At 33.6% G+C, this 19,255-nt stretch overlaps 1 protein-coding gene across 3 annotated transcripts; it reads right to left on the bottom strand.

Moving 5' to 3' along the window:
- Nucleotides 1-258: 258 nt before the first annotated feature.
- Nucleotides 259-18,323, bottom strand: LOC142336775 (uncharacterized). Of its 3 annotated transcripts, none has more exons than XM_075385692.1 (5): nucleotides 18,210-18,323; nucleotides 14,693-15,065; nucleotides 8,204-8,353; nucleotides 2,705-3,036; nucleotides 259-596 (listed from the first exon to the last, which is right to left on the bottom strand). In XM_075385692.1, exons 2-5 carry the CDS (start codon nucleotides 14,940-14,942, stop codon nucleotides 435-437), a joined length of 894 nt encoding a protein of 297 aa, XP_075241807.1. In that variant the 5' UTR covers nucleotides 14,943-15,065; nucleotides 18,210-18,323; the 3' UTR covers nucleotides 259-434. The 3 variants fall into 3 exon arrangements, with proteins under 3 accessions (XP_075241807.1, XP_075241805.1, XP_075241806.1); XM_075385690.1 differs by lacking the exon at nucleotides 18,210-18,323 and adding an exon at nucleotides 15,378-15,635 and having other exon boundaries at nucleotides 14,693-15,115; XM_075385691.1 differs by lacking the exon at nucleotides 18,210-18,323 and adding an exon at nucleotides 15,493-15,635 and having other exon boundaries at nucleotides 14,693-15,115.
- Between the last annotated feature and the right edge of the window lie 932 nt (nucleotides 18,324-19,255).

Genomic DNA, 19,255 nt, shown 5'->3' with positions numbered 1-19,255 from the left:
ACAAAACATTTGCAAGTATTGATATCCCCACGTTGACAGTCATACAAGTCACACGAAGTTACTGATAATCAACAAGGATTTTAATTTGTTTGAATTTGAGATCTGTTCTGCCCCCCCCCCCCCCCCCAGATTAGTAAGCATAAATTTTTTATGACCCCCAGGCGCACGTGCTATTTTCTTACATAGTAACGTTCTCTATATAACATATAATTTGTAACTGGGGGTCATAAAAAACACTGGGGGGAGGGGGGGGGGGGGCGAAACAGAATAGATCCAGATCATCATCGGTTTTTTGGAGTCAGTTACAGCTTTTGTAAAAGTCTCTAAACATTTTTCAACTTTTTCCAAATATTGCAGGAAACAAGGAACTTAAAAATAGAAAAAAAAACAGTTTGTAATAAGTATTAGATGGAATGAGTCATACAAATATGTGTTTATGCTTGTACTGAGGAATATCCCTTTGGTGGGGGTGGTCTCATGTCGTATGCGTCGTACCCCCCGCGGTAGTCTCCCCCATTGGGGGGAGGGGGCACATAGCTGTCCCTCTGGTAGGGCCCACCGAGGCTGTGAACACTCTTGGGAGATATTGGGCGCATCTGAAAAAAAAACTGAATTTTCAAAAAGAACGTCTTCAAATGTTGCTTGAATTAATATAAAGAGCCTAAATCCTGATGTTCTTTATAAAATTTTGAAACAAAACAGGATTATTTTCCTTCCTTCCTTGAACATTATTGAAACCTTATTGAACACTTATCTTTCAACGTTTTCTAATTCTATTTTTAAACGTTTTTGACCCTGATTTTTGAACGTATTAAAGATATAAAGTTCATATTTTAAAAGTTCCATAAAAATATAAAATACTCAAAGTTCCTGAACAAATGTAATTTACCAAAAAATGCTATTAGAAAATAAAGCCGATTTTCATTTGTTAATCTTTCAACATTTGTTCGCCTACCAACAAATGAACATCGACGCTAATGTGTTATAGTTTTTTTGGTCAGCTGCATGTGTCAATAATTATTATTATTTTAAATTTTTATAAAATTTTGAAAGTTTAAGCTTCTATTTAAATTTTTAAAACTGTAAAGGTCAGTGTCAAAACGTTTAAAAATGTATAGAAAACTTTGAACGATAAGAGCCCAAAAAGATTTTCATACAGTTCAAGGAGGTAAGGAAAAAAATCCTGTTGTTGTTAAAAGTCAAAACGACCCACGAATTTCTGCTTCATAATTAAAAAGGAGTCAACTGCGTAAGTTCGGCGTCTGCCAAAATTTGCTTTAAGTCTTGGGAGCACATCTTAAGGGCGCGAGATCCTGCAAGTACCATAAGAGCAATTTATTGTATCAAATTACTAGGATGTTAGCATAGCATCCTATAGTAACTAAATATTCCACCACCGACGTTATATTACATCAATATCTGATACAGTTTTCTGATCGTTATATTACATCAATATCATAATATCTTACATCGAATATCAAAATTGAATTTTTCACTATTGCAATTTTCATTTGCAATGAAGATCGCAGAGAAAAATGTGAATTTTAAGTGATTTCTTGAAAGCTTGATTTTTACTGTTTTTACTGTAAAATTTTGCAGGCAAGCTAATTTTGCGTATTATTTCCCTTTAGCAGAAAGATGAGCCGTATAGGTTACGTGACTATGAAGAAGTAACTCAAATAATAGGGCATTAATCTAGAAACGCAAAACACTCTGTGATGTGAGTCCGATTTTTGGAATAAATTTAGATTGGTTAACCAGCTTTATTTCGAAATCTTGCGCTCGATATTTCAAATAAAATCTGAAATTATCGAATCTCAGAGATCTGGCCTTTTGAAGCTTTGCGCATGTAATATATTTCAAGGCTCAAAATTGTAAATTTCAACAGTCCGGCTGGCGCAGAAAGGAGGACAAACGTTTACGGAGCGAGAGAGCGTAGGTTCAATCTCCGTACTAAACTTTAGTTTTACACTTGGCTCAAGTCTGACCATTGTAAAATCAGACTGAATGCACGTTTGACAAGTCAAAAAAGTGACATGAAACAGTCTATGATTCAGTAATGATGAGAAATTGCAATTATACTGGCCCAGTACTGAAACGCAATTGGAGTTAGGTACGGGTTGCATCTTAGAGGTAACCGAACGGGAAGTAAAATCAATTTTACCTTTTAAAACTCAGACACTGTTTATTTTGCTGTTTTTAAGATATAAAAACTTTTCGGCAAAAACATGAGATCTTTGTAATATCATGTGCAAGCAGACTAGAAAACATTTTGTTCACATGGAAATGTTTATATTTTTCACCTAATTCTTTAATTGGTTGAAAGTTTGTTCATTTTCACTGATTTGAAAAAACCGTTCTCCTCCCAACTCTGCATTTTATGACATGTAAAACTATTTTTTTTAAAAAAACTTGGTTTTCACATGCAGATTTGTTCTACTGTTTTTCTGAGAAAGCAATTTGTTCTACTGTTTTTCTGAGAAAGCAAATGCTTGAGGAGTCATTTTGTGTTGCTTATTTGGATAGAATGTCAAAAATTAATTAGAAAACCACTTTAAAAACCTCATTGATTATTGTCGGGCTTCGTTCCAACTCTGCTTGGTAAAATAAACAATTTGAACTTGAAAAAAATGGTCTTCTAAGCTTAAACTTAGAAACCATAATTAACATAGGTTGTCCGAAATAAAGAAAAAAGGCTTTTTACCGGCATAGTTCCACCGCCGTTGCCATTGCTGCTATTCAGATTCGTCTGGCTCATAGATCTCTGGTATCCTCCCCTGGGCTGGCTGTACTCACTGCCCCCTCCCCTGCCCCCTTGACCCCCTCCGTATGTGCCTGCCCCATTGTGGTGTCTGGAGTACTGGTGTTCGGGGGAGGTGGCCTGTATGACCACCCGGATGACCGAGAGTAGAAGAGCGAGACAGGAGAATGAGAACGAGATCCATGCCATGTGGTGAGAGTGACCGAGTCTCTCGTATCTGAATGTGTGTTTGAAGTAGTTCAACACCACAGTTGTCGCCGTCAGTAACATCACAACTAAAACAACGAACACAGCATGATACTGATTTCGAGTAATCATTTCGGTTTTTTTCATCCAAATGGGCGGTTGCATACTATTTAATCAACTGTTACAAACTCTGCTCTGAGGTTAGATTATCTCTTTCCGGCCATTTTATCTCACTGTTGCTATATAAAGAAAGGCCAAAAAGTAGTCAAATCACCTACACAATAAAGTTATCCAACAGATTAAAAGAGAGTTGACTGAAAACATTAGCACACAACTGTTATCGCCCTCTCGATTTTTTTTAGCAATTCGGATTTGTCTTGGAGCAAGATAACTCCTTGATAACGAAAACAATCGCACGATATTGTCATTTTGAATGTACGATATCGCTTCATCATTAAACTTATAGCTTCAAAAAATTTCAGTACCTTTGTCATCTTTTTATTTTTCAGCAGAACGCAAAACCGACATTTTTTGCTGTAGGTTGAAAAAGTATTTCATTTAGATTGAATTAAGAATGAGAGAAGGCAAAAATAACGTTTGTTTGATTTCGAATGGCTGTCGAAATCAAATAATTTCTTTAAGTTTTGTTCCGTTAATTTTGACTGTGTAAAAATTAGCCTACATTCGCACTCAATTTTAAATTTTTTGAATGGCATATGCAACTTTTAGTACTAAAACAGTGAATTTTTTTTGCAAAATTGAATAAGTATCTTTTGCAAAATAAATAATATGTTATATATATTTAGCTGCATTATTAACGCTTGCCAATTTCCCAAATCCTGGAAAAACATACACGTGCGTCCTCATCACAAAAATGGTAGCAAAACGGAAATTAGAAATTACAGACCAATTGCAATGCTCTGTGCAATTTCTATAGTTTTTGAAAGAATAATTTACAAACAAATTAAGAAGAGAGTCGAAAGGAAACTTTGCACTGAGCAACATGGTTTTCGGGAAAAGCATTCATCAGTAACCCAATTGTTACTATATTGTGATAACTTATGTCAAGCTTTTGATGATAATTCATCCCCAATAACAGTTTACATGGATATTGCTAAAACTTTTGATACGATTAATTTTAATATTGTTCTTCAAAAGCTCGCTCGTTTTGAATTTGATGAAAAGTTTTTGAGTTTTTTGCTTCATATCTAGTTAATCGACAGCGGAGAGTTAAAGTTCTAGACAATTACTCGTTTTTCTCAACAATCTCAAACGGGGATCCCAAGGGATCAGTATTTGCTGTGTTTTTGTTCGCCGTATTCATAAATGACCTACCTGATCAACTTATTAAAAAAAACATTTCTTTATGCCGATAATACAAAACTAATTAGACAGATTTCAGAACGTGAAGATCTTCAGTTTGATATTAATAGAGCGATCAAATGGTCTGGTTCAAACAAACTAAATTTCAATTTTGACAAATTCAGCATTCTCGAGTTCTCATACAAAAATAAATATGATTCGTGCACAAAGTTATTTGCAAAAACGAAAAACAAATCGAAGATCTCAATTTTATTTTTACGTCCAGCATGACTTGGAATTGTCACCTCGAAATAGTCATAAAGAAAGGCTTTCAAAAACTGAATCATTTAACAAGAGTTATACCCCGCACCACAAAAGAAACTGTCAAATGCACATTGGTGAAAACATATATATTCTCTGAGGTCTTTTAAGCGTCAACTGACTGGAACCCAGGACCACAGTATCTTCAATGCATTGAAAAACCGCAAAGATCATGTTTAAAATGGACAACTTGCCGTTCAGTTTTGGGTGCCAAAAAATACGTTCATAACCTAATTCGAAATTGTCTGTTGCCAGTCAGTTATTTTCTAGTTCTTAACGACCTAATTCTTCTTAACAAGATTTTAGTGGGCTTGATTTCTATGATTGCCTGAGACCACTGGGCAATAACTTTTGGGTGTCCAAAGACCAGATCAAGTAAAAAACTTTTCATTGAAGCCAGAAAAACTTTTCGGAAACGCTCTGAAGATACTTACTTTAATAGAGTTGCGAAGAGAAGTCAAGAGCGTTTGGGAAGGGGAGGGAGTGAAAAAATTCAAATACAAAAGTTACACTTCAGGAAGGAAAGTTTGCGAGAAATCTTAATTGCTGAAACCTGATTTCTCCCCTAATCTGGGGACTACCTAGCTGGTTGTAACCATGTTTGGTTGAATTCATTATTATTTTTATTAAAATTATTATTTTTATTATTATTATTATTATTATTATTATTATTATTATTATCATTATTATTGTTATTTTTATTATTATTATTACTATTATTATTATCATTATTGTTATTATTATTATTATTATTATTATTATTATTATTTTTATTATTTTTGCTTTTATTATTATTTTTATTATTATTATTATTATTATTATTATTATTATTTTTCACAGGCTGATAGTTGTTATTAGAAGTCAAGAAATTTTTTTTGTCTATTTGGGGGTAGTTGTATGGTTTATTTCGATAGTTAAAGCTGTAAGCGCATGTAGGAATTTTATTAATTAGGCTTTTGTTTCGTTATAGTCCTTTGGGACAGATGCTACCATTAGATGTCAAAAGAAGATGAGAAAGTAGCCAGTTTTTGAGAAGAGGCAGACCATGCTGGTAGTTTAAATGCACATTATCAAAATATAAGAAATTATATCCAATGGAATTCCTACCGTTATCCTTGTTTACTGCATTATTTACATTTTCAATATTAGCATTAAGAAAGTATATCTTGAAGGATGGTTTATCGGAATAGTACGATGCAATAAGATTATTGATTTCACCCATTTTTTCAATTTTATCCCGATACTGTTCAACATTTTTCAATGGTGGTATTTCGCAAACAACGCAAACATCTGGATTGAATTTTTCCATGCATAATTCAATTAGTATTTTGTGTTCAAGGAAATTTTCATTGGCAGATTTACTATTATACTTAAGTACGTTGTTCGTTCCGTCTTGAATCACTAATGTTCGGATTTTTTGGGTCGTATTTGTTCAAAACTTTAATTTTCGCGTTGGTAGTGGACCTTGATAAGCATGAATTGCGCAGTCGATTGGAATAGATTTGTCGATTTCAAGCTTGCCTATTTTACTACTGCCAATAACAAGATTTTCGCATTCTGGTGACAGTTCTTTTTTGGGACATCACGAACCAATTCTTTCGCGTCCGTCATGGTACCTACTTTTTTATATTCTTTTGCAATTGGAACCCCACTTTGTATCGTCTCACCCCTACCAGTTGAGGATTAGCCATATACAAAACAGACTCCATCATCTTTGTAAATTTTGTAATTGTATCCTCTATAAATTTCTCTTTTTCTTCCTATTTTTCTAAGTTTTAACATAGAGCTGGTAAATGTCTTGCCACCTTTTTAAAGTCAAAGAGGTGAAGGTCGAACTCTTTAAGGTGAATGAGGTCAGTGAGATCGTTACCATTTTTGTTATAATTTACATCTGATGCAAATAATTGACAGGTAAAATTGGGTTAAACGATTGACTACAAACATCAGCTACAATGAAACTTAATAAACAGCTGTGAATAAAAAAAAGTTTTTGTGGCATTGAACTTTTAGCTTTCGGAACGAAACTTTGCTCATAGGGACAACTTTTTGGACAAAAAATTGCTACCGATCCAAAATTCCGCTTCTGGCGGTTTTCAAATTTGTGCTGCTTAAATTACTCTGCGTGGCAGAAACATGGAACCTCTCCAACGTTTGAATCACAAAAAAAATATTTTGAAATTTGTCATCAAGGAAAACTTAAAACGACGTCTGAAAAATGAGGAAAAATGTGATCCAACTATTTCTAAAGCAAAATTTTAAATTGCATATTTAATAAAAACTTGTAAAATTGTTCTTAAAAATCTTTTTATAAAGCCACAATGCAACTTATATAATTTTTGCAGAGAATATTCTCAGCAAGTTTGATAACAAACGTATTTCGCTCATTGAGGTAAAATTGTTTTTTCGTTTTCTTTATTTCAGATCTGTTTTTGGCCTGGATTGATTGACTAATTTATTAATTGTTGATCAATTATTTGCATGGACGATTTAAAATTCAAAAATAAACAAATGTTAATCAATTTGTACATAATAAGACAGCAGACAAAAAATTTGCTGATGTTAAAACATTTCTGATTGAAGTGGTTGCACTCAAGAAAACTTTCTTAAAATGCAAACAGAAAAACGTACTGCGTGACCAAACTTTAATATACATCAATTTTCAATATGAAGAAAAACTTTACGGACCACAAAACGAAATAAAGAGACATCCTTATGGTTAACATTAGTTCATTTTTGATATTAGAATTATTTTGAACTTGGCTCATTTCTATGATTTCTACAGAGAGATTGACCAAACTTCTGGGGAAAAAGCCGATGTTGATGTGGGTAAAAACTAATCATATATGCTGCGTACCCCCAACACCTAAATTTTTTTCATATTTCATGAATAGTATAGAACATTCTAACATTTGCAAAAAAACAGGAATAATAAAGCAAGATGACAAAAAAATTTTGGTCGAGTCACAAACTATTCGAATAGAACCAAAATCATTTCCTTGAATTATCTCAAAACGCAACTAAAGAGAGTCCAATTCCTTTTCTCGTTCAAAATTTTTCTCTAAAACAATCTTAGAGCGAAGATGGGTAACTCCATACTAGGATATTTACGCACTCACACACACAAAAAAAAAACAAGAATTTTCTACAATTTGTCCCAAAATTGGTTGCTATCATTTTCAATTTATACTATCCTAAGAGACTGCCCACAGATTTTATTAAGGGCAATTAATTTTCAGATCATAAACTGTTTTTCTATTATACCGGCGTATCTATGTCTTCTGACGTGTTTGTTGTAAAGAAACTGATTATCACCAGTTTCGAGGTTTGAAAAGCAAAAACAACTTTAAATTTTTCTTATCTCTTATTTGCTTCGTCTCACCTGGAGGGTGATAGCTTAGCTGTTTTTAATTTTCAGCTCATCTCGAAGGCTGAAATTTTTAAAAGTATATTGAACTGCTAGTTCTTGTTTAACTCAAATAAGTTTTTTGTATTTGACGACTTGTGATCAATGTGAACAATATGACCTGCAGTTGCTAGAAAACCAGGATGGTTGGAAATACCAAATTTTCAAGGGTGCGGGTGGGGGGTGGGGGGGTGGGGGTTTTGGAAGAATGTAATTGTGATGAGACTTACACTCGAAGAATACGACCCAGAATATGGAGAGAGTGACTGTGAGTGAGTTGTGTCCGATTCCCATCAGTTGATAAGACAGAAGAACAATGCACAGACAGCCAAGGGACAGGGCCAACACATAGCACGCAGTCCCAGTTGTCAATTCCGGGTCTAAATAACAACCAGGAACAATATTTAGTCAGTCTAAATTAGATGATGCCCAAAATTGTTTAGTAACTCAAATCGGGGTCAAAAGCGAGTTTTTCGTAGGTTTTAACACTGGTCAGTAAATATCGATCAAATCAAACGAAAATACGGCCTTTGACGGGTTTTGCTCTGAAAAGAGCCATAATGAATGGTCATTTTATGGTTTCTGGGCAAATTTTAAATAAAGAGCTTACAATGTTTTTACATCTGCGTAATTTTAGCACGAATTGTAGTGGTTCTAAGAGAAAATGCAGTGAAGCCCTGTGAAGTGCAAATTTTAAGGGTCGAAACAGATAGTTGATGTCACTGTTGGGTTATTTCATTGGCATCTTTAGAAGTTTACTCCTTTAAAAATGGCGATAACGGCAGCTTGGAAATGAAGTCATCAAAAAAGCTATGATGGACTTATATGTAAAAAAAAAAATTTATGAGCACAGAGATAATCTGTGTAATACTTCGCGTAGGTGGCTTGGTTGAAAACAAGAAAACAACAAAGCAGCTTACAGAGATAATCAATAGAGAGAAGATATTATCTTGTGACCCTCTCTAACTATCCCCAGTTTTTGAAACTTTTTTTCTGGTTTTTTACTCTGCTGACGGTCCCTATAGAAAGCATGTAACACATTGGATCCTTGTTTCTCCTTGATTTGAGGTTATTGTGAATTTCCTAGAGCAGATTGTTCCTTTTTGGTTTTATATAATAAAACAGTTTATCAGGACAATTTCAGGACTGAGATTTTATTCAATGAGCCTTTTCAAAATCAGTGCAAAAATTATGCCACTATGTCAGAAAATCAAACTGAGAGACACACTTACTTGACACAGCTTATTAACATAAAACAGTGCACAACAGTTCTTTTAAACAATCAATGGAACAACCCTTTTTCTCACACGTTTAAATAAAATCTACATCATCCAAGTATTGATCACTGTGGGTGCTAAACAAAAACAAACTGCTGGGCGTGGATAGGATTGAAAATTCAATAAAAAAACAAATTGAGAATCTTCTGTAGAAAATTTGATCTGAAATGTCAAAATATGACAGTAATTTCAAACATAACTGTTCTCAGTGGCTCTCTAATACTATAAAGGACTGCTCTTTTGTATTTTGAGCGTTAGAAGGCTTCTAGCTGGGGACTGGCCATCTCTGAAAACTCTATCAAAAATTGAAAAAAATTAGTTTGGTAGTTCGTCAACTTTTAGGGAGTGTTGTGTTCTAAAACGTTCCTCTCACGACTGTTTATAAAAGCACTCTGGATAATTGAGTTAATACTCAATGATTGTATTACAAGCAACCAGTAAATCTACAGCCAGAAACATATAATGGAATAATTTCAACAACCAACGAGAAATCAAAATTAATTAATGTTTCATTCTTACTCAAACAAGTTTAATCCCGCTATCCGCAAGTATCCAAAGCTTATACAATTGATTTCACTCAATTAAATTTATTAGGTTTTGCTTTGCAGTAACTCTCTTACTGACCCAAAAATTACTACTCTCTCAACCAGCGATTTCGGTTAACTCTGCAGTTTCAGTCACTGCAACTACAGTTTTTTTTCACCAGGAACTCACTAGATAACTACAAATTTCGCTCACTTTTGAACCAAGTGCTCCATTCGAGCATTATGTTTCTCATGCTTAATTTGTTTGCTCGCTAGCGTTTTTCGGACGGTTCTTTGTCTGCGTAATGCTATTCAGCGTTATCAGGTTTTATAAGCAATAAATATCGTGTCACTTCTTTTAGAACATTTTGACCCAACATAAGCAAAAAAGTGATCGTACAAAATAGAGCACAAGATGCAATTTATCCTATGCAAATGTTTGCTCAAGTTGACCTAAGTTTCGTGTTCATCTCGGCTTAATAATTTCGAAATTTTAGATTTTCGCCAATCTCATGTTTGAGGCTCAGTAATCGGTAAGCAAGTACAAACATGCTGGCTCCTATTCTTAACACAAATTATGGAGTATTGGAACCAAATTACGTCGCTTTCTTTTTTAATGCTTCTTCATCTCGTATAGCTTTTTGCTTGCACCGACGCCTCAAACGCTTATCAACTTAAATTTTTTTGATAAAATGCATTCTTTTCTTTACACTTGGGATGAAATCAAGCTTTTTTGCACGGAAGAAAGAGAAACACTCTTTTAATTTTGATGGTCAATGTGGTTTGAGTAATGGCAGTCAGAATGTCAAAGAATTATTTATATGCAATTTAGACGCAATTTGGGCATGAATAAAAAACTTAAAGGCCCTACTTCAAAATCTACTAGAAAATACAAAGAGGTCTACTCGTACTATCAATTGTTTGCACAATTTAATCAGAATATACTTCCTTCTATCTTTTTCTCCTTTTAAGGTAATAGTGAAGTTTGCATAAAATAAATAAGCTCATCGAAGCGGATCTTGAAGTACCACTATTAAGTTTCGCAATTTGTATTTGCAAAATTTTTTTAAAATTTGAACGAGAAATTTTTGTATAATTTCTACAATGTGAAAGAAACTCAATATTGGATAGAAAATTGGTACTCCCTTCTTTCAGTCCTCCTCATTTGGGCATTTTGTCCGCCGAAAAACCTAACTTTGTTTGTTTCACTCCAAATGAAATCTCAAAAATCTCCACTGCAAATTTGGAGCTGAAAACTTTTACCTTGCGATAAAGTATCTTTTATGTGATGCTGGGGGTGAAGTATCAAGAGAACCAACAACTTATCTGAACAGACAATTCAAAAACTAAATATATGGTCGTTGATATCAGAACTGCTTTTTTTTTAAATCTGCAAACATGTAAATTAAACTAACCACTTGGTTAATGTTACATGTTAGAAATTTATTAAGCAAATATTATTTTTTTCTAATTTATAACAAACTAAGGTTCGGTTTTCGTAAAATAATTTAAAAAAATATGTTTAAATCCTGCAACCCTTCTGTCTATTGGAACTCTTTCGTGTCGTTTAAGCATTTCCGCTGTAACTTTTTGTTTAAATTTGGTCTTCGACGTTTCTTTTCTAATTGTAATTGGAAGTGTGTTCCATTTTCGAATAAAGTTACGAACAATTGAACCATAACTCCATTTTGACTTACATTTTTGTTCTAAGAAAAGGTTATGGGTTCGTTTGTTTACAATAATAGGCACGTTTTCTAAAAATCTGAAATGTTTATTAGAGCGATTTCTTGTTTGTTGGAGAATATTGAAAAACCTATTTAAAGACACCCGTGTTATTTGGAGCTCTGCTGGAAGAATTTTAGTCTCCAGAAGTAGATCTCTGGCAGTATCGTATTTGGTTTTCATAAAACAAACTTTTATTCCCCAGTTTATCTGTTTGTTAGTTCTGTCAATAGAGTAAGATGGTAAATTTTGAAAAAAAATTGCGCTAAAATCTAAATGAGACAAAACTAGTGATTTAAAAAGATTTATTCTTGTTTTTAGCGGTACCTGATAACGAACCAAATATAATGATCTGATTGCTGAAGCCATTTTACTGATAACCTTATTTAGTTGATTTTGGTATGTCAGTTCCCTATCAATTATTACACCTAAATGTCTACATTTTTCAGATGCTTCCAATCGGTGTCCTTTGAAATCGACAGCTTCAATGTTCGGCAATTTTTCATTCCTGAACATCATTAACTTCATTTTTTTCTCATTCAAAGTTAACCTGTTTTGTTTCATATATTGATCTGTCTTGTTTAAGGTATCTTCAGCTATTAGCTGCAAATTTGCTTCATTCTTTGCATGACATAGAATTGCTGTATCATCGGCAAACTGTAATACATCACAATTCGTTGATACAGCTTTACTGAAATCGTTGACATAAAGTATAAAAATTAGAGGCCCTAAGACAGTTCCCTGAGGAACACCGTGATTCATGACAACCCAATCTGATTTTGCTATCCCATTTTTTACACACTGTTTTTTATCACAAAGCAAAAAGAGTTTAATAAGATTCTTGCATTTTCTCCAATTCCATACCTTTTTATTTTGTTCATAAAAACATCTATAGATATTGAGTTGAAAGCCTTTGCTAAGTCTAAAAAGAGTGTGACAACAATTTCGTTTTCGTCAACGCATTGGTTTATCTTTTCAGTTAATGAAATGATTGTATCGAGACAGGACTTTTGCTTTTGAAAGCCGAATTGATTCTTTTTAATCAGACCATTAAGAGTTAGGTGGTGAGTTAGTTGTTCAAGTAGTAATCGCTCAAAAATTTTTGTAGGAGTTGGTGTGACTGATATGGGTCGATAGTTTTCTGGTTCTAGTCGGTCTCCCTTCTTATAGACAGGTGTAACATGCGCTGTTTTCAAAATATTAGGAAACGTGTTTTTGTTTATACATTCGTTGACGACAAATTGTAAATGAGTTCCAATAGACAGTTTACTATCTTTTAGCGCCCATGCTGGTATATAGCCCGGTCCGGGAGATTTATGCTTAGGTAGATTATCAATAACATTATACAATTCTTTTCTGGTGACTGGTCGGAAGCTAAATTCCGGTCCATCAAATGTTAGGGAAGAACAATTTGGAGCAACGCCTTTGCCTTTGTATAATCCTAGTCTCGCAAAACAATTATTAAGAACATTAGCAATCTCTCTGTCATCCTCAACAAAATGACTATCTTCCCTTAATTTGTCAATTTTTTCTATTTGGCTGTTGGAATTGATCCTGTTTTTGATGAATTTCCATTGTTCTCCTGAAGTTGGTAGCTGCTGGAAAAAATTCTTTGTGTAATCATCTGCAGCTTTTTTCAGTTTTCTATTCACTGAATTGCGTAAAGATTTGTAAATGTTATAAATCTCTGATTTTGGGTTTTTCTTCCACGCATTAAAAAGACGGTGTTTTTCATTTATGAGACCACGTAATTCTTTTGTCAACCATTGCTTTTGTTGTTTTTTGGTACTACTTTCTACCAACTTCAAGGGTGCATGACAACTCAGTATATTTTCAAAAATTTCGATAAATTTTAAAAACATTTCGTTCGGCTCATTTATCTACTTCAGTTGCTACTTCAGTTGCCTAACTTCTGTCAATGAAACCAACTAAGTCATCTATACTCGATATAACTCAAACGACAGTTTTGTTGCAAAAATTTTTGTTGAGAATTACTTGTACGCCATCGATGATCTTCATCGGATTAGAACTGAAGATCTTGCGTTTCACTAGACCTGAGAATCTGTGTGCTAAGAGTAGTTGTTATTATGCCAAAAAGTTTATCGTGCGTTGGCGTTTTTTACTCAGTCTCTTGTGCACTTCTGTTTGTCTGTTGATTGCTGGTAAATCTAACCTAACAAAAATTTCATGTCAGGCAAAATTTTTTTTTTGAGTTTTTTAACAGTTAGCTAGACAATATTAATACCAATTAAGGACTAATGGAATAAAAAAATCAGTCGCTTTCTTTTGTACATTTAAAACTTTTCCATCTCGTATAGCATTTTGCTTGCACTGACTCCTCAAATGGTTCACTTTTAATTTTTTTTTTGATAAAGTGCATTCTTTTCTTTACACTTGTACTGAAATCAAAATTTTTTTCACGGGAGGAAGATAAACTTTCTTTTAAGTTTGATGAGCAATGTGGTTTGTTTGAGTAATGCCGGTCATAAGGTCACAACATTATCTTTATGCAACTTAGACGTAATTTAGTTATAAACACAAATTAAAAGCTTAAAGGCCGGACTTCAAAATCTACTAGAAAGTACAAATACGTCTACTTCTACTAACATTTGTTTACTCAATGAAATCAGTTACGAACAATCAACACAATCATAAGTTTTCTTTTCTTCAACTTTTGCGCATTTGTAATTGTGTTCTCGTTAGCTTAAATCGTTTTTTTTTTCTCACAATGCTTCAAAACAACTCTATAAGTTACATTCAAGCACAGAATATACTTCCTGCATATTGTCTGTTCTGTCTTTTTCCCTGGTATTTTTCCCAAATTGTGGGACCAAGTACCACCGAAGAGGAATAAAATAGCTCAAAACATTCAATAAAATAGTGATTTTTAAATGTACTAATTAAACTCATTCAAGTAGATATTGAAGTACCACTTTTAAATGTCGCAAATGGCAATTGCTTAATTTTCACAGTATCTGAGTTGAAAAATTCTGCCTATTCAATGTCTACAAACATTATTTTGACCACCTAATCGAGTTTTCGCCTTAGTCCGTTTAAGTCATTATCAAGTTAAACTATATATTTTCTTCGTGCAAATTCCTGAAACAAGATTATATGGTGTTTAAGAGAAATTATATGGGGCTAAAATGGGGTTAAATCTAGTTCAACTCCTCGGAGACACCCCGGCTGAACTTACCTCTGCTGGGGAGGGGATTGGACTGTCCGGGTTCGTGGAAGTACCTCCACATTCCAATACTGTGGAAGTCACCGGTTGCGAACTGGACTCCCTGGCCATATCCACTTTGGATCCGGGTGAAGTAATCACCGGAGTCCTCCACGTCTTCGATCCAAGTACCCCCACCCAGTGCCAGAGCTGCCAGAATCAGGACTACGATCTGACATAGGATTATGATTCCACCAAGCGCAGCTCTGATTGGATCAACCATATTGTTGCGTAACTGTGTATTGCGTAACTGTGTTGCTGCGTAACTGTCTATCAAGTAAACTTGAACAAATTACGCAATGATTGGATAATAAAGTCAATGTGAGCAATTAACAATTCACAATTTCTGAATGAAAAATTGAAAAATTATGGCCGAAAATTCAAGGAAACTGCAACCTGAAATTAGTTTTTTGTTAATGAGAACTTAAATTTCTTAAACAAAAACGGTTTTTTAAATAAAAAGGACAACAGACAATTTTTGAAGGTTTTGAAATTTATTGACAAATTTAATTGCTATTTTTTGTTGTACAAATAAAACGGCTCTAGAGTTTTCGGAGAACTTTTGGATCAAAACTATCCTCAACGAGATCAGCTTGTATTACGGTAAAAAGAAATACCGACATAAATTTTTTAAAACCAAATTTTGCAAACAAATAACTATTTCATGGTGCTGCTCATATGCATGTAGCAATGAAAAACTGTATTGCTATAAAGATGAAAAAAGAAGTGCTTTATGTCCGAGCTAAGAACAGATTAAGTGAACCGAAACTTACACTCAGTATAGTCTAATGTTTTAAATGTTGGAAAAAAGGGAAAAGGCGAAACGAAATAGACAGTAAGGCTTAATTTTTTTTTGGTTTTACGCTTTAATTAATGCGAATGTAAACGCATTTTCACAGTCACGTGAAAAATAATACTTTGTTTCGTTTTGGTTTTTATGGTACAGAACGCGTGCTATTACGGCAGCTTTTTCTCACGCTTATAAAAACCGAAACGAAACAGGAAAGTATATTTTTAAGCTTAAGTATACGCAAAAATAATCCTCATTTTAAGCCATTTCTGTTTGTTTTTCTTTTACAATGTACGTTTACGTGCATTTTACTGCTATTTGTAAAAAGAACAAATTTCAATGGTTGAAACGTATAATCTATGGAAAAAACCGAAAGCTTTTCCCTTTTTTCTCCTGGATGGCATTATTTTATGTGAAACTATAGGAACATGTTTATTGTAATTCTGTGTAATAAGAAGTATAAGAAGTAAACCGAACGCGTTTTGTTTCTGTCCACGGCTTGTGTTTTTATTCAATGGATAACTAACTATGAATCATTGTTTACAAGACGTCATTCTAAAAATAAACAAACATAAATCAGATGGAATAGGATATTATAAAATGATGAAAAAAATAAGAAAAACAAAACAACGGCCATGTACATTAAATGAAATCGGCTATAATGCAAAAAAAATGGAAAAAAAAGAAACAAAAATACTCAGAAACAGTTCGAAAACAGATCACATGCTTGCGAAAAAACTAAATGAAGTTGATTCTGTAAGATTAGTATTCGGTCAATAGTTCTAGATTTCTAATACTAACTTTTGTGACATTAATTAGTAATTTTCACCCTATTGAATCGTTTTTAAGCATTAGCAAACAGCATTTTTCAACAATTTATTTTGTTTCAACAGATTTTTCTGATTTCGAATCCGCTAATCGGGGTTTTCTACATATAACGTTCAGCCCGGATTTCAAAAACTTCCCTTAAAGTGACGAGAATTTTATTTTTTTTATCTAAGCACGATGTCTTCTTCAGCATGTTTGAGGTTAAATAAGTTCAGAACTCGTTTATGTGTCTTTTCCTGGTGTGTGTTTTTATCATTTCTATTGAAAATTTCATTCTTATTCATAGTTTTACAGGGTCTTTTCCGTTTTTGCACCCCGACCCCCAGCTTACGTGTGCTGTGATTGGTGGTTGCCTAACGTACGGGGGGCAAAAACGGAGAAAATTAGGAGTGTACTGAAAAAACAACTAATTTTTCAGTATACTGAAAAAACAACTTTGTAGTACACTAATTTTTTCAGTACACTAATTCTTCAGTGTACTGAAAAAACAACTATGTATAAATATATACATACATACACACACACACATATATATATATATATATATATATATATATATATATATATATATAGGATAGTTTCTAATTTCATTTGGTTCCTCAAATCTTCTGTTTTCATGCATTCTTTTTTACAGAATTAATTATTTTCATAGTTATGTTTTGTTAAAGGGTCTAAAACGGAACAACTATTGTAAAATTGGACCAGTATTAAAATTTGAACTAGCATTTCTTACTTGCAAGCCTCACTTGGGCTTCTCTTATAACCTGTTCTCACGTTCTTTCTTGTTCCTCGAGGTTTTTTTCCCTAGCCAAGTGTATATTGAACAGTTAGAGCTTCTTGTCAAGCGATGTCAAGCTTATCTCTCGCACAATTTACATCACGTTTTTTCTCTCTCAACCTTCTAACACTCCCCTTTAAATTGCGCATCACCACATCCACAGTATCTAACTATCTTGTCTCGCTTCTGCGGTCGAGCTCAGAGACTAAGGCCTGGGCCCATAACCTGATATAGGCTATATACAGAAATATCTACTGTGAAAATTTATGAATACTAGATTTGAAACAGCTTTTTCTCTTGGCAAGCTTAGTCTGCTAATAATTACACAAACTACTCTTAAACTCTTCAACTTGGGCGTCTCTGATAACCCGTCCTTACATTCTTTCTTGTTCCTCAAAGGTTTTTTTCTTTAGCCAAGTATACTTTGAACAAGTAGAGTCCTTTGTCCAGCTAAGTCAAGCTAATTTTTTGCACAATATACATTAAATTGTTCTTTCTCAACCTTCAAACATGATTTGATTCCAAGTTTTTGACTTTAAAACCTAACATTCGTTGGACAAGTCTACAAACTCGTTGCGCGGAGAAATCGCAACAACTAGAAGAAAATTGCCTAATAATTGTCCTTTTCTTGGATATTTGGTAAAACTTGTTTTTTAGACTGAGTTTTTAGTGCCTTTTAGGGCTAATAAATGTAAGAGTGCTTTTGCATGCAGTGATAAATTTGCTAAATTGTTTACGTTTTAATTTAGTATTTTTTCCCCAAATTTTTGTTGGAAAAAAATCTGGGCGGGCGTTGTCTAACATGCGGAGCAGGTACAAAACTTCTCAAACACACGCAAACAGTTTTTTTTTATTTTAAGATGCTAAATAAGAACAAGGAAAAAATTAATTAATTTAATAATTTTCCTAGCATTTTCCCCGCAAATTTTTAAATTTTTGGGTTGAAAATAAATTCGTTTTGTACCATGTATCCTATAATATGTTTGCGGCTATAACTCGGTCAGGGCAAGGCAGTTTCAGCTCAAGTAATTAAACGGCTCTCTATAAATAAATGTATTTGCTTTATAAAATTTTTCACGAAAATTGTGAGCGACGTGAGAAATTTCTTGTTCGGATTGCGTTAAATCCGTGAATAGATCTGGACCAGTTTTAAGTGCAGAATTTTGTTGCATTAGACCAGAATTGGTAATGAATAAGCATAGTTTTGATGAAGTAGATTAATATTTAAAGTAGATAAATTACTGAAAATCTTAACGTGAAGACAAATATTCACCATCAGAATTATTTTATACAATGATTTCACCCTCTCGGATTGACCGCTTAAATTTCTCTTATTAAATTGTTCATAAACACGCAATTGTTTGCTAATTAGATTTCAGTTTATCAAGTACACGGAGTATTAGAGCATAAAGTTCAGATCAAAAAATGGATCTTTTTTACAATTGCCCCCCCCTCACTGCAAAAAGGGATGCTATTTCTGAATATAGTTTAAAGCGAGCAATTTATGAACCAATAAGAGAGGAGTAATAACTTTCCCCGCATGCGGATAGTTTTGTAATGTTGAAAAAATATATTTTATTGGAGAAATTAAATGACCTCTACAGATCACAACGCGAATCAATAATTGATCAATAGAAGAAATTGCACCCATCTAAAAAAATCTGCTTGCTAAAAAAGCCCGAAAGATAAACGCATGCTTTGGAGCAAATGCGTTTCAAAACTAATCGTCCAGCACAATTTTAACGGGGATATCTTTACGTTAAAATTTCATCACGAGCCAGCACTGCATTCAATAAATTTTTCAAGTAATATTGCGCTAAATCGTTGAATTTTGGGACAAGGGTATTGTAAAGTTTAACACCAATTATAGTTTTTTGATATATTATATTTTTTGTACAACGTTGTATAAGATGTACTGTAGGGCCCTTTTTACATGTCAGTTTGCTTATCCGTTTGTTATGTGAGACTGTGCCTCTCCTGGCATTCTGTGACATATTTTTCCTAAGAAAGTTATCTGAACTCAATTGCAAATGACAATCAAGTAGTTATGATTTCTGCAAAAACCCTCCATTATAAAACATTGATATGTTACCTACATCCATCGCTCCAGATCCAATTTAATGCAAGGAAAGTAGCTAGG

Source organism: Convolutriloba macropyga, chromosome 3 (genome assembly GCF_964194025.1).
Source record: "Convolutriloba macropyga chromosome 3, txConMacr16.3, whole genome shotgun sequence".
Taxonomy (NCBI): domain Eukaryota; kingdom Metazoa; phylum Xenacoelomorpha; order Acoela; family Convolutidae; genus Convolutriloba; species Convolutriloba macropyga.
This window is presented reverse-complemented; position numbering and strand designations above follow the sequence as displayed.